The sequence below is a fragment of the Monodon monoceros genome, unplaced genomic scaffold, assembly GCF_005190385.1.
Source record: "Monodon monoceros isolate NGI ecotype Baffin Bay Population unplaced genomic scaffold, NGI_Narwhal_1 Super_Scaffold_21, whole genome shotgun sequence".
NCBI classification, from domain to species: Eukaryota; Metazoa; Chordata; class Mammalia; order Artiodactyla; family Monodontidae; genus Monodon; species Monodon monoceros.
The window spans coordinates 99,203,584-99,216,003 of record NW_021703778.1 but is presented as its reverse complement, the minus strand read 5'-3'; the positions used below and the strand labels follow the sequence as shown (position 1 = coordinate 99,216,003).

At 48.9% G+C, this 12,420-nt stretch overlaps 1 protein-coding gene across 2 annotated transcripts; it reads right to left on the bottom strand.

Moving 5' to 3' along the window:
• Nucleotides 1–7,239: 7,239 nt before the first annotated feature.
• On the bottom strand, nt 7,240–9,951 carry TMEM253 (transmembrane protein 253). 2 transcript variants are annotated; one of them, XM_029238006.1, is made up of 6 exons: nt 9,867–9,951; nt 9,604–9,747; nt 9,162–9,272; nt 9,013–9,069; nt 8,211–8,357; nt 7,240–7,860 (listed from the first exon to the last, which is right to left on the bottom strand). In XM_029238006.1, the coding sequence occupies exons 2-6, from the start codon at nt 9,709–9,711 to the stop codon at nt 7,780–7,782; spliced, it is 504 nt and encodes a 167-aa protein (XP_029093839.1). In that variant the 5' UTR covers nt 9,712–9,747; nt 9,867–9,951; the 3' UTR covers nt 7,240–7,779. The 2 variants fall into 2 exon arrangements, with proteins under 2 accessions (XP_029093839.1, XP_029093838.1); XM_029238005.1 differs by lacking the exon at nt 9,867–9,951 and adding an exon at nt 8,473–8,583 and having other exon boundaries at nt 7,780–7,860; nt 9,604–9,711.
• Nucleotides 9,952–12,420: the final 2,469 nt, after the last annotated feature.

The following is a 12,420-nucleotide window of genomic DNA, read 5'->3' as shown; positions in this document are numbered from 1 at the left end:
AGAATTCTACTTCTAGGAATTGAACCTGCTGATAATACTATGAATGTATGAAAAGATGCATGTATAGGAATGTTCAATGCAGCATTATTTGTAATTGCAATAATAAAAATTACTAAAGGTCCAAAAAAAAAAAAGAAAGAAAGAAACATATGTGCCAAAGTGAGATGTTTTGACGTAGCTATTTTGACATGACATGGCTTTGACTTATCACTGGTATTTTAATTGTTCTGACTTCTTATTAATGTGAGCAACAAACAGCCCTGACCCCCACCCCGCCCATCACTGAGTCATTGCTGTCATCATCATCATCCTTGGGCTAATCAGAAAGAAAAAAAAAAGAGGGAGAGGGTAAAGCTCAAAGATGGGGCGGAAGTGTTTCTCATACATATTAACTAATAATTAAAACAAAATTTTAAGGCTGCACACCAATGCCACCTTCCTCAGATTGCTGTCACTGAAGAGTATAGTGCAAGGGAGGGCATGTGGAGATGACACTGCAAAGGCGGGGGCCAGATCACAGGGATCATTGCACCATTTAAAAAAGCTTGGAGCTGATCTTCTAGGACGGAGATGACTGAAGAGCTTTTAAGCAGGGAAGCTATGTGGTCATGTTTATGTGGCTATGTGTAAGATCCTCCAGGAGGATGATCCTGGAAGCACAGAAACTATTTAGGAAGCTTTTTCTGTAGTAGGTGACAAGTGGTGGGGGCCTGAACTAGGGCAAGGATGGTGGTGATGAGGAGAAGACTGATTCAAGAGCAGGAAGAAAATCTATAGAGTGTGGTGAGCATTTGGCTACAGGAAATGAAGAAGAGTTTAGCATTCAGCTTATATGACCAAGTGATAACACCAGTTAAGATGGAAAATTCAGGGGCTTCCCTGGTAGTGCAGCAGTTAAGCATCCGCCTGCCAATGCAGGGGACACGGGTTCGATCCCTGGCCTGGGAAGATCCCACATGCCGCGGGGTAACTAAGCCCGTGCACCACAGCTACCGAGCCCGCGTGCCTAGAGCCCATGCTCTGCAACAAGAGAAGCCACCACAATGAGGAGCCTGCACACCACAACGAAGAGTAGCCCCCACTCGCCGCAACTAGAGAAAGCCCGTGTGCAGCAATGTAGACCCAATGCAGCCAAAAATAAATAAACAAAAAATAAATAAATTTATTTTTAAAAAAAATGACGGAAAATCCAGAAGGGAGAATGGGGGCACAAAGAGAAGATTTAAGGTTTTGAGTGTGCAATATGGTTCTTGCAGGTCTTTGTATGTTCTTTTTAAATATAAGAATCTTGGAGAAGTTAAACACTAAGTTCTTGAAATCTTTCTGATCATATCTCTCTAGGGCATTGGTTTTCATGCCCTATGGGGGGGCACTTTTGCTCCCCACGGGATATTTGGCAATGTCTGGAGAGATTTTTAGTTGTCACATTTAAGGGGAGGAGTGCTACTGGTATTTATTTAGTGGTTAGAAGCCAGGGATGCTGCTAAACATCCTACAATGCAAGGGACAGCCTTCCACAACAAAGAATTATCTGACCCAAATGTCAGTAGTGCCACAGTTGATAAACTCTGTTCTAGGGACTAGAGGAATACTTTACACTTTCGCCCAGCACCGGTCATTCAGATTAGAGAGTATGGATGGGTCTACTAAAAAAACACCACCACTGCTGAGAAACCAAATCTTAGTTTGGAGGAGAAATTAAAGGTTATCTATTCCAACCATTCAAGTGATATTTGAAAACTTGCTTCAACAACCTATTTGTGCAGAAGCGCATTGCACAAAACACCTCAAACAGACCCAGAGGTTGACAGCCTAACTTCAAAACAGCTCATCTTTTGAAAGGTGTTCAGTTTCTCTTTTTTGGTCTAAAACTGGCCTCTCTATAATACATAACCATTGGATCCAGCTTCACTTCTTAGGTTCACAAAGAACAGCTTCTCTTCCTCATAATTATTTTTGAGATTTACAAAGACATCAATCCTGTTTCTCTTATGCCATGACTTTGAGTCCTCTCACTTTACCTAAAGCATAAGAGTGGGTGCAAAGCATTTTCCTTATAAAGCGAGCATCTTCATTATAAAGTGAGCACATAATTATTAAGAAGCAAAACAAATTAAATCATATCTGGGGAGCTTGGACTTGTGGAAAAATATTATAAACAAGAAAACTTTATAAAGGCAAGGAAAAACAAACAAGAATCAACAAAGACGACTCATTCCCTCTGGACAGAACACAGGAAAAGTTTCTGATAAGAAAAATAAACCAAAGATTCAGATGATAAGTAGAATCAAGAATAACATGCAACACAAAATATAAATATGGCTGAAAAAATGTATGCAAAGAAGGAAAAACAAGAGAAACAGAAGACAACTCTCATTAAGTAAGTGGCATCTGAATTTTAAAGAGCGGCTATGCACACCAGTTTTAGTAGCCTAAGAAATGGCGGAGGCCATACAAGGAGGCCCTTCCCCCTGAATTTTTTTTTTTTTTTTTTTTTTGCGGTACACAGGCCTCTCACTGTTGTGGCCTCTCCCGTTGCGGAGCACAGGCTCCGGACGCGCAGGCTCAGCGGCCATGGCTCACGGGCCCAGCCGCTCTGCGGCATGTGGGATCTTCCCGGAGCGGGGCACGAACCCGTGTCTCCTGCATCGGCAGGCGGACTCTCAACCGCTGCGCCACCAGGGAAGCCCCGCCCCCCCCACCCCGAATTTTTATACAGGGAAAAGCAGATTAAAACAAACACTAAAGGCAGCGGTTTCTCCTCCCCCTCCTCCTCCTCTCTTCCTTCCTCTTCCTCTTCCCCTTCCTCCTCCAATTCTGGGGTTAGGGATAAGGGGGGCCTGGTAGAGTCAGGGCTCTCCAGAAGAAGCCAAACGTGTGTAAAGCATACAGGTGGGGTTAACAACTAAGGGACAGTTCTACACGTTTACTTTAACAATTGGAAGGTTTTAAACACATTATTATAATGAAAAAAAATTAGCACCAAATAAAATTTTCCTGCCTTTCCTCCTGCATGAGTCACTCACTGCTCAGTCACCAGTAACCCAGCTACTAGGGCAGTCTCCTAGATTCCCTGTGCCCTGGAGATGGACCTCTGATCACTACAGTGCTCAGATCCTGTCATATTTATAGGAGACGCTGCCTAACAGTGACACACTGCCACCGTCCTGCTCAGTCCAGCAATCAAACATCGAAATTGAGGCAGCACCGCTGGGCAAGTCAAGAATGAAGCGCATGTACACAAAGCAACCCAAAATGGGCCTAGACAAGAAAACGAAATCCAGAAACCTGACGGGGTAATCATCTCTTTTCACTAAGATAAAGAATATCCCAGCCCGGGATGGCGAGTGGCGAGAGACTGCGGGGCATTCATCAGGCCAAGCAGGCGAGGTCAGCTCCGATTACTCCTGGGTAGTTGAGTTTACTGATTTCGTGGCTGGAGTCCAGGATTGCATAACACATAGAGGCCCAAGGGGCTGAGAATGACCCGGAAGGGCCCTGCGCCTCCAGCCTACTCGAGACGCACCAAGCGGCATGTGTGGCTGCCCAGGTGGATTCACAGCAGGGGAAGGATTTGGGAGCACGCCCCGCAATGAGCAGAGGCTCCTCCAACTAAGCCGACGACACACGCCATTACCTTGCGGGAAGGCCCTTTGTGAGACCTCGACCGGGGCAGCAAAGAGGCCACGAGATGGCAGCAGAGGACGCAGCCCAGGACACAAAACCTGAACCATCTGCAAAAGCAGATATTTCATTGCGGAAAGGTCACTTGTCTATAATCATGTATTCGAGGCCAGAATGCATTACTGAATTTCAAAGAAATGAGGGTAAAATTCATCAACATGGAGAATTTCCCAACCACCACAGAATTCAGCTGCATATGAAGCCACATATTTCTCCAATGCTTAAAGCATGGATAGGGGTCAAGGCCTTTAAAAACTGACGTCAGCAGGAACCTTGTCACAGTCACTTCTTTTTGTGAAGTTCCAATGGGCAGCAATTCAAGTAAAATACCAGTGACTTTCACAGAGGCTGCCAAACTGATGAAGGGGCAGATACAGAGGTTGCTGGGCAGCATTGCAGCAAAGCAGAATGCTTTCACGGAGCAGCTAGGGACTCTGGCAATAGGCAGTGTTGGGTGGGATGGGGGGGTGGGCATAATGAGGCCCACAGGCCAAGTCTCACACAGTCTTCACTTGCAGTTGGCAGAGGATAATGCACAGGAAAGGGGGATCAGTAGTACTGGGGCTAAATCTCTGATCTTCCAACTTATCACCTAATGCTCCTTTGGTTATATATTCCTCCTCCCCCCCAAAGCTGTCACTACCAAAAACTACCAAATAACCCCTGGGGGCAAAATGCCCCCTCCCTGAGAACCAATATGAGAGGGATATGATAAAAAAAAGGTTTTAAGAACCTAATGTTAAGTCTCTCCAAGACTCTTGAATTTCAGAACAGGCCTCAAGGGCCTACAAGAACCATATTGCATATCTAAAACCTGAATTTCTACCTATGTTTGTATAATGGAGAGACAATAACTGAAGGACTATAGGCCAAATCTGGTCCTCAATTTTTAAAAAATCAGTTATCAACATTTTAAAATCAGAAGATTTCACATTTAAAAAGTCAGAATTTCTGACTTTTATAGGAAAATTGGAACAATGGCAATACCAAGCCCACAGTCCCACATGGCAATAGGGTAGAGATGAGTGCAGTTAGTCTTTAAACAGAATGTGGGCTCTCTAGTTTGCCATAGTTCCCACCACGCCCTATTAACTCATACCTAATCTGCTTCACTCATTTACACCACTTCTTGTCCCTATAGGCAATTTACTTTCAACCTCTGAAGTGCTTTATAGTTTTAAAGTATTTTTTCATGTGTGATTTTATTTGAGCCTTGGTACTCCAGTAAGGTAGAGAGAGTAAATATTATAATCTCCATTTAAGCAAAATGTAGTTCAGAGAGGTCTGACTTGCCCAAATTTACACATCAAAACAGAGTCTAGATTTCCTGACTCCCATTATTATTCTGGGAGGAAAATTTCTATTAAGAACTTCATTTTAGGGGCTTCCCTGGTAGCGCAGTGGTTAAAAATCCGCCTGCCAATGCAGGGGAAACGGGTTCAAGCCCTGGTCTGGGAAGATCCCACATGCTGCAGAGCAACTAAGCCCGTGTGCCTCAACTACTGAGCCTGCACTCTAGAGCCCACGTGCCACAACTACTGAAGCCCGTGCGCCTAGAGCCCGTGCTCTGCAACAAGAGAAGCCACTGCAATGAGAAGCCCGTGCACCACAACAAAGAGTAGCCCTCGCTCACCCCAGCTAGAAAAAACCCCCCACGTAGCAACAAAGACCTAACGCAAACAAAAATAAATAATTTTTAAAAAAAAAGAACTTCATTTTAGTGGTTCATGGAACAAAACCAAAGAAGTAGATATGGGCATAACTGCTGGAATGGATGAATTTCAACTGCTAAGCTGTTCAAGAATCATTGCAAATTACTACCTCCCCTTCTTTTAATGAAGTATTTCTACTCCCCTCCCAGGCATATGAAGAGATTGCCCTTCTAACCATCCTGAAATTGCGTGCGACTACATGACTTGCTTTGGCCCATGAAGTGTGTGTGGAAGTGATATGTATCCCTTTGAGGCAGAAGCATTTAAGAGCCCATGAACAATTCTTCATGCTTACTTCACAACTGGGGAAGGGGGTGGGGATAGGGGGTATTAGTCTCATGGTTACATGATAGGATCTCAAAATGGTGGCACTCCATGGGCTTGGTTACCTGAATCACCTACAAGGAGCAGAGCAGCCTGCCAGACTACCCTAGACATGTAGTGTGAGAGCTACGTTTGCAGTTTTAGGCCACTGAGATTTTGGCATTTTTACCACAGCATAACCTAGCCTAACCTGATACAAGGTTCATCTGCGTGGTGACTGAACTTCTCCAAGAACTAAAATGCAATTTCTAGACATCTGATCATATCACTAAAAGCTGTTGCTCCTAAGTGGAAGACAGTGAGAATGAATTGATTTTTACCCCCAGCTTCCTCAGCTACCACCACCTTCTGATTTTGAAGAAAGCATTTTGAGTCCTTCACAGATGAGCTCGCCATTATTCTGGCATTTAGACTGGGAGGAGGAGAAGGGGGAGGCCCAGATCTTGTTTTCACCATTCCAGAGCCTAATCCCAGAACTGTCCCCACCCACTAATAGTCACACAATCTTGTCATAGGGCGACTATTACCCAAGGTGTCGCAAACAGAAAGGAGCTGCCGCTGGCGCCACTGCAATGTCAGGGCAACGCAGCCAGGCTGCGCTCTTTCCTCACTGGTGCCTGGGCTTGGCTAAGCCCGGAGAAGCAGCATTCTCTAGGGAAAGAAGCCTTCTCAAGTGGGAACAAAAATGAGTGTGAGGCGCACACCCATCCTGGGCACTATGTGAATTTGGGGTGAGTTCTCTTAGTACTGCAGCTCTGGTCAACTTCTAGTTTTTCTAGCCGCTAGTAAGCTGTCGGGCTGGTGCTACAGGGTGCCCCCGTTTTCCTGGGCTTTTCTCAAGCCCACCTGAGCCTGCCATCCTTGCACACTTGCAAAGATCATAAACGGTGGGGTTTGAGCAAAACCAGAACTTCAGCAACCGCCCCGCAGCTGGGATCAAAGGTCGGCTGGGCTGCCGAGAGGCTGAGCCTGCGCAGTCCCGCTCCCACCTTGGAGAGAAAGGGTGGCGGCAACGCGGGCTCCTTACACCGGCGTGCTCGCAAGAGGCGGGAAACCTTAGGTCGGGTCGCCGTGTCCCTCCCTCTTCCTGCCCAGTCCACCCGTCTGCCCAGCCAGTCCGTCCTCCTCAGGCGCGTAGGCCCCGGGGGAGGGGGATGAGAAGTGCTCTGGGCTTCTGACTCATCATCTCCAACCCCTTTCTCGCGCGCGCTCCAAGTCTCAGGACTTTGCACCTGGGCACTGTGGGAGGGGGCACGGCGACAGCATCTGGGAAACCCTAGCTCTGCCGACGGCCAGCCCTCAGCCCCTGCCCGTCTCCGAAGCTGCCGGATGTAGGAATGTAGACCCCACAATCAGCTCTCCGTTACCGAGGTTGGGGTGGTTGCGCCCCCGCGTAGCATAGCCCGTCCGGCTCCTCCCTGCACGCTGGGCCAGTGGTCGCGTCCGAAGAAACTCTCAGCTAAGCCCCGACTTCCAGGGTTTCGCGTCACTTAGCCGATGCACAGCGCCCCTACCGCGGAGGGAAGGTTCTTTATTTCCCAGCGGGCCACAGGGTAGCTGGGCATCCTGGGATTTGTAGTCTCCGCTAGAGTAGAAAGGAACCGGATCGAAGCGAGAGAACGAAAGCACCCGTTGTGAATTGATTTCAGAGAGTGGGCGTGTACGGGTTTTTAGTGGATGGGATTGTGAAAGGTGGAAATCTTGGAAACAGTGAGATGAGGCATATGTGAAGCAGGATGGGGAGGCAGTGGGGAAGGAGGGTGAGGATAGAAGGGAGAAAATGGGTCTAGCTGAAAGTTGGTTTAAGGATATCCTGCAGGCGGGCAGATTTTCAGGGCGGTGAGGTGGTTTAAAACTCGGTCTAGGTATTGCTTTCCGCAGCAGGGGAGGAAAAAGAAAGGGGCCTAGTGTGAGTGAAGATTGAAGGCACTCCACAAGACTTCAAGTAGGTCTCAGGGGACTCCATCTAGTTTGAGTTCGGTGGGATGGGGTGCAGGAGGGTCTGGAGAATGCTCCCGCCGGGTAGGAAAGCAACACCTGTCTGCTTCCTCTTGCCAGCTCACTCATTTGTTCTGTTTGCTCTGCTAGCCACCGTGGGACCAGTCTCCAAATCAGGAACTTCCTCTAATTCTGAGAGACCCTGAAAACCAGACAGGTGTGAAGCAAGCAAACTATAAGGGTGAGAAATGAGGAATCCCAGACAGATGCAGCTTCCTCCTCTCGCATTTTTTTTTTCTCGTGTTCCCATAGCCCTTCCAATATTTACGCAGATTTCTAATGCTCTCCCACATTTTTAGCCCCATTTAGATACCCGATGCACTCTTACCCACCACTAGGGGAGAAATGTCCAAAGCCAGAAAACCAACCAGTTTCAGTTTAGGACCCCTTCCTCTCCGGGCTGCCCCATTGTTTTCCCTTAAGTACCATCGACCAGGATAGCCAGTGAAAAAATGAACTGCTAGCTAGCTGCTTCCTCCCTGCCCTCAGTACCTCCTGCAGCTCGTGGTAGTGCAGATTCTGGCTCCAGCAGCATCCTGGCTTCCTCTGGCTCAGCAGGAACAGGGAGTATGCTGAGACCAGCACTCCGCCTAGGGTGAAGGCCTCAGCACTGAGCTCCAGCACCAGCAAGCCGGCTAGCTGTAGGTAGATAGGGCTGAGGGTGTGCTGCAGGGGACCCTGCACCTATTTGCCCCTGCCCTTTCCCCTCCTCTGGCTTCCTCATCCCCCCACATTCTCCTTTATTCACTTGTACCTGGGAGGGGACAGTTGGGGCAGACATCAAGGCTGTCTTCACCACTTCGACCGCCAACGCGATGAAGCCCAAGATCAGATTGAAGGTGTTGAATAGCATCATGGCGTGCACCTGCCAGTGAGTTAATTCAGCCCTGCCCAGCCTAGGGGACTCACTGCAACCCCAAGCCCCACCTGTAGCCTAGCTGAAAACAAAACTCAGCTCCTGGGCTTCCCTGGTGGCGCAGTCGTTGAGAGTCCGCCTGCCGATGCAGGGGACACGGGTTTGTGGTCCGGAGCCTGTGCTCCGCAACGGGAGAGGCCACAACAGTGAGAGGCCCGCGTAACCCAAAAAAAAAAACAAAAAAAAAACAGCTCCTATTCTTCCACCTCCAAACGGGACCATCAGCCCTCTAACTTTCTTGTTTCCCTCCTCAGTCTTTTAGACCAGTCACGGGCAGATAACTAACACAGTTAACAGTTAGAAATCCACTTCCTGGGCTGAGGTGTGTGTGTGTTTTAGGGGGTGGGAGAATAGTACTGCATTCTCTTCCCCTCTCACCTTCCAGAGACGGGGTGCTCTGCGCAGCTCAAGGGTTACAATCCCAGTGAGGAGACCCTGAATGATGAGAAAGGCAAGTGGTGAGCTCTGGCCCATTAGGGAGGGGCCCCCAGGACCTTCTTTCCACCCTCCCGTATGGTAGTTCTTACCAGTACGCCAGGCCCAAGTGGCAGTGCTGTGGCCATGTGACAAGCAGAGTTCAGGCAGGCAACTGAGATAGCAAAGGGCACCACAGCCACTGCCAGCCATAGCTGGCTCACCTGGAGGCCGGGTGCAGGGTAGTTGAAGGAGAACTGTTAGGGATTCCCTTCCTTCCTCCCAAGTGGTGGAGAGTAGTCAACCAAGAGCCATAAAAGAAGGGGATATCATTTAATTTTTTCTGCCTCATGTCATAGTTCAGTTACTTAACTATGTGTTTTCCCCACATGATGGAAGCTACTTGGAGATTAAGGGTCTTGCATTGTTTATTCTGTTTCCTCCACCCTCCTCCCACTCAGAGCCTAGCACAGTTTCAGACAGATGCTAGGTGCTCACTAAACATGGGTGGAATTGAACTGGGGTACAAGTTGGGGTGGGGCAGCCTGGCCTCACCGCCAGCACCAAGAGGTGCCCACTCTGCCTGTGCCTGGCCCAGTGCTGTAGCTTTTCCAGACGAAGGCTGGGTCTGTCTTGCTCTCGCTGACCAGCTCTCTCCTCCATGGCTCCCTTGACCACTAGAGCTCAGTGCTTCCTAGCCTGGGAAAAATTCATTATGGCACCTATCAGGAGACAGGACATACAGCAACATCTCTTTCAGCTGCCCCTCTGCCTGCTTCCAATATCCAGGGAGTTGAGGCTCAGGGCCTCACACTTACCTAGTCTGAAGCAGCTGCTCCAAAGGGATGGGTCCCAGCTGGCCCTGGAGCTCCTGGTAGGGCCTGGTAGCTCAGAGCAGAAGACAAAGTTGTCCTGGCAGAGACAGGCTATCAGGGCTGGGGTGTGGTGGGGCAAAGGTCCCTATGAGGGCCTCAGGATCCAGGGAGTGGTGCTGGGTAGACATCAGCCTCAGTTCACTCCACAAGACACCCAGCCCTAACTCATTCTGTTCCTGTTTCCTACTGACCCCATCTCTGCCCATCCTGGGTTCCTCTTCTGATAACTCACCTCATCCACTCACCTTATACATGGACACTACCACCCTGGGCCCCAATTTCTCCCCCATTTCCATCTAATCTTTCTCCTTTTTTTAGGGGGCTTCCTCCTCAAATTACTTGCTGTTCCCTAGGGAAATCCCACATTACTCTCTGAATTAGTCCCGTCATTACTGCTTGAAGATTTGTCCCAAGACCAGCCAAGACCTGGCTTCCTGTCTCTCACTTTCTGGACAGTTTCTCCTCTCTCATTCCTTTCTTGAAGGATTTACTCTGGATCGGACACTGACTAAGTGGATGGAGAGCTCTATTTATAGTAGGGATTGCTTTTGACTCAGTGATAACCTGCAGCTAGACATGTATAGAAGATGGTCCTTAAATGGTCAGTCTCGGGAAGAACACTATTGCAACAATTAATATTTTTGAGGGACAGAAGTTGCCTTGCAGCCAGGCAAGCTCTGCCACTTTCCGAGCTGTGTGGCCTTGGATACATTATTCTACCAATTTGAACCTCAGTTTGTTGAAACTGAGTGATTAAAAGGGGGATAATAATATGACTGTGAAGGGTTGTTGACTCAGGTTAGGTGTATAATAACCATTAATGGTGCTGATGAGGTCATACTGATGTACCTCATATACTACAGGGCTTATTCAGAAGCTAAGCTGGGGTCATTTATTCATACAATAAGCAGAATCACGTGAGCCCAAATATATATTCTGTACATCAAAAATAGGAAAAGTCCATGTTGGTGCAAAGCCTGAGGTCTGGGGGCAATGAGACCTATGTTCAAAGCCCAGATCTACCTGGGTGACCTTGGGCAAGGTACTTAATCTCGCTGTTTCCTTATCAATAAAGGGAATACCAATCTCAAGAGATTGCCTTAAGTATTAAAAGAGAAAATGCATATGAACCAACTCAGTCCAGCACCTGGCACATACACGTTCAATAAATGTTAGTGGCTATTATTATTATTGATGACAGAAGACGACTGAGCCAGAAGACCCCCAGGAGTTAGTACCAGGAGGCAGGGTCCTGGGAGGCAAGTGGCCTTTGTAAGCCACTTCTGCCCTGCTCAGTGCTCGGCCAACACTCACTGGAACACTGTGCCCACTCTTCTTTCCTGGGGAGTGGAAATCACATTTAAAGGGTCCCTGAGAGCTGTTGTGTATCTACCCTCTCCTCGATCCTTATGTACATTAATTTTATTTTGTGGCAATGGCCTGATAGAATGTGAGATGTTGGGCTGAGTATCCCTGAGCTGGTAGGCCAGTGGAAAGCGACTCTTTTAGCCTCATTTCCCTTACCTGTAAATGCAGACCAATTATATTTCACAGTGTTATTAGAAAGATTATATACTATTAAATATGTGAACAGGCATTCGGTAAATATTGATTAAATCTAAGTATCCTACTTACAAGTATCCCTGTCTGGATTACAATCTCCTCCAGAGAGGGTACTACATTCCCCTCATGTGTACATCCCCCACGGCGCTGAGCATTGGTGCCTGGTACTTAGTAAACACTCAGTAAATATTTGTTGTATTGAAGAGCCATTAAAGTGACTTAAGGAATGAAAAAATAGAATTCGAGAGGAAGGGGTAGGAATTGTTTATCAAGAAGAGAAAGGACCGGAGAGTAACTTTAATAATGTTTCTTATACGGCAGACATTAACTATCTCTATAATCGCCCCTCCTCCTCCCCCAAAAGAGAGACAGAAATTGTAAGGGAGAGGCTTTGAGATAAAACCCCAGGAAGAACTTCCCGAGTCTGTGCATGTTGGGGCAGAAAGAGCGGCAGAGCCAGCTCCTTCCCTGGTATGTCCGGGTTTAGGGTGGGAGGGGCAGTCCGCTTGGAGGCTGGGGGAAGGACGAGATGACCTTTCAAAATCTCTTCCAGTCTCCTGTTGGAATCATCCGTGCGCCCCACCCCCGCTCCCTCCCTCCTTCCCTCCGACAGCGCCCCCAGTCTCCAAACGGCCCGCACCCCGCCCCTGGCGGCCGCCTCTCGCGGCTCCCGGGGTCCCCAGCTCCCTGTCCCCGGAGCCAGAGCCCCGCTCCCGCTCTCGCTCCCGCGCGGCTCCCAGCCCCGCCGCGCCGCCCCCCGCATGCTAATGGCCGGGCCGCCTCCCGCCGCACACAATGCGGGCCAGGGCCGGGGGCGGGGGACCGGGGAGGGGGCGGGGGCCGGGCCGGGGGCGGGGGGGCCGGGGCCCGGCGCATCTCCCCCGGCCCCACGTAACGCTGACGCCCGCGCCGCCGGCCCGCCGCCCGCCGCCGC

Coding starts and splice junctions, on each gene's coding strand:
- TMEM253 (XM_029238005.1), bottom strand. CDS start 9,711: ATGGAGGAGAGAGCTGGTCAGCGAGAGCAAGACAGACCCAGCCTTCGT. Junction 9,273..9,603: donor GGCACCTCTTGGTGCTGGCG/GTGAGGCCAGGC, acceptor CCCGGCCTCCAG/GTGAGCCAGCTATGGCTGGC. Junction 8,358..8,472: donor CCCCAACTGTCCCCTCCCAG/GTACAAGTGAAT, acceptor ATCTACCTACAG/CTAGCCGGCTTGCTGGTGCT.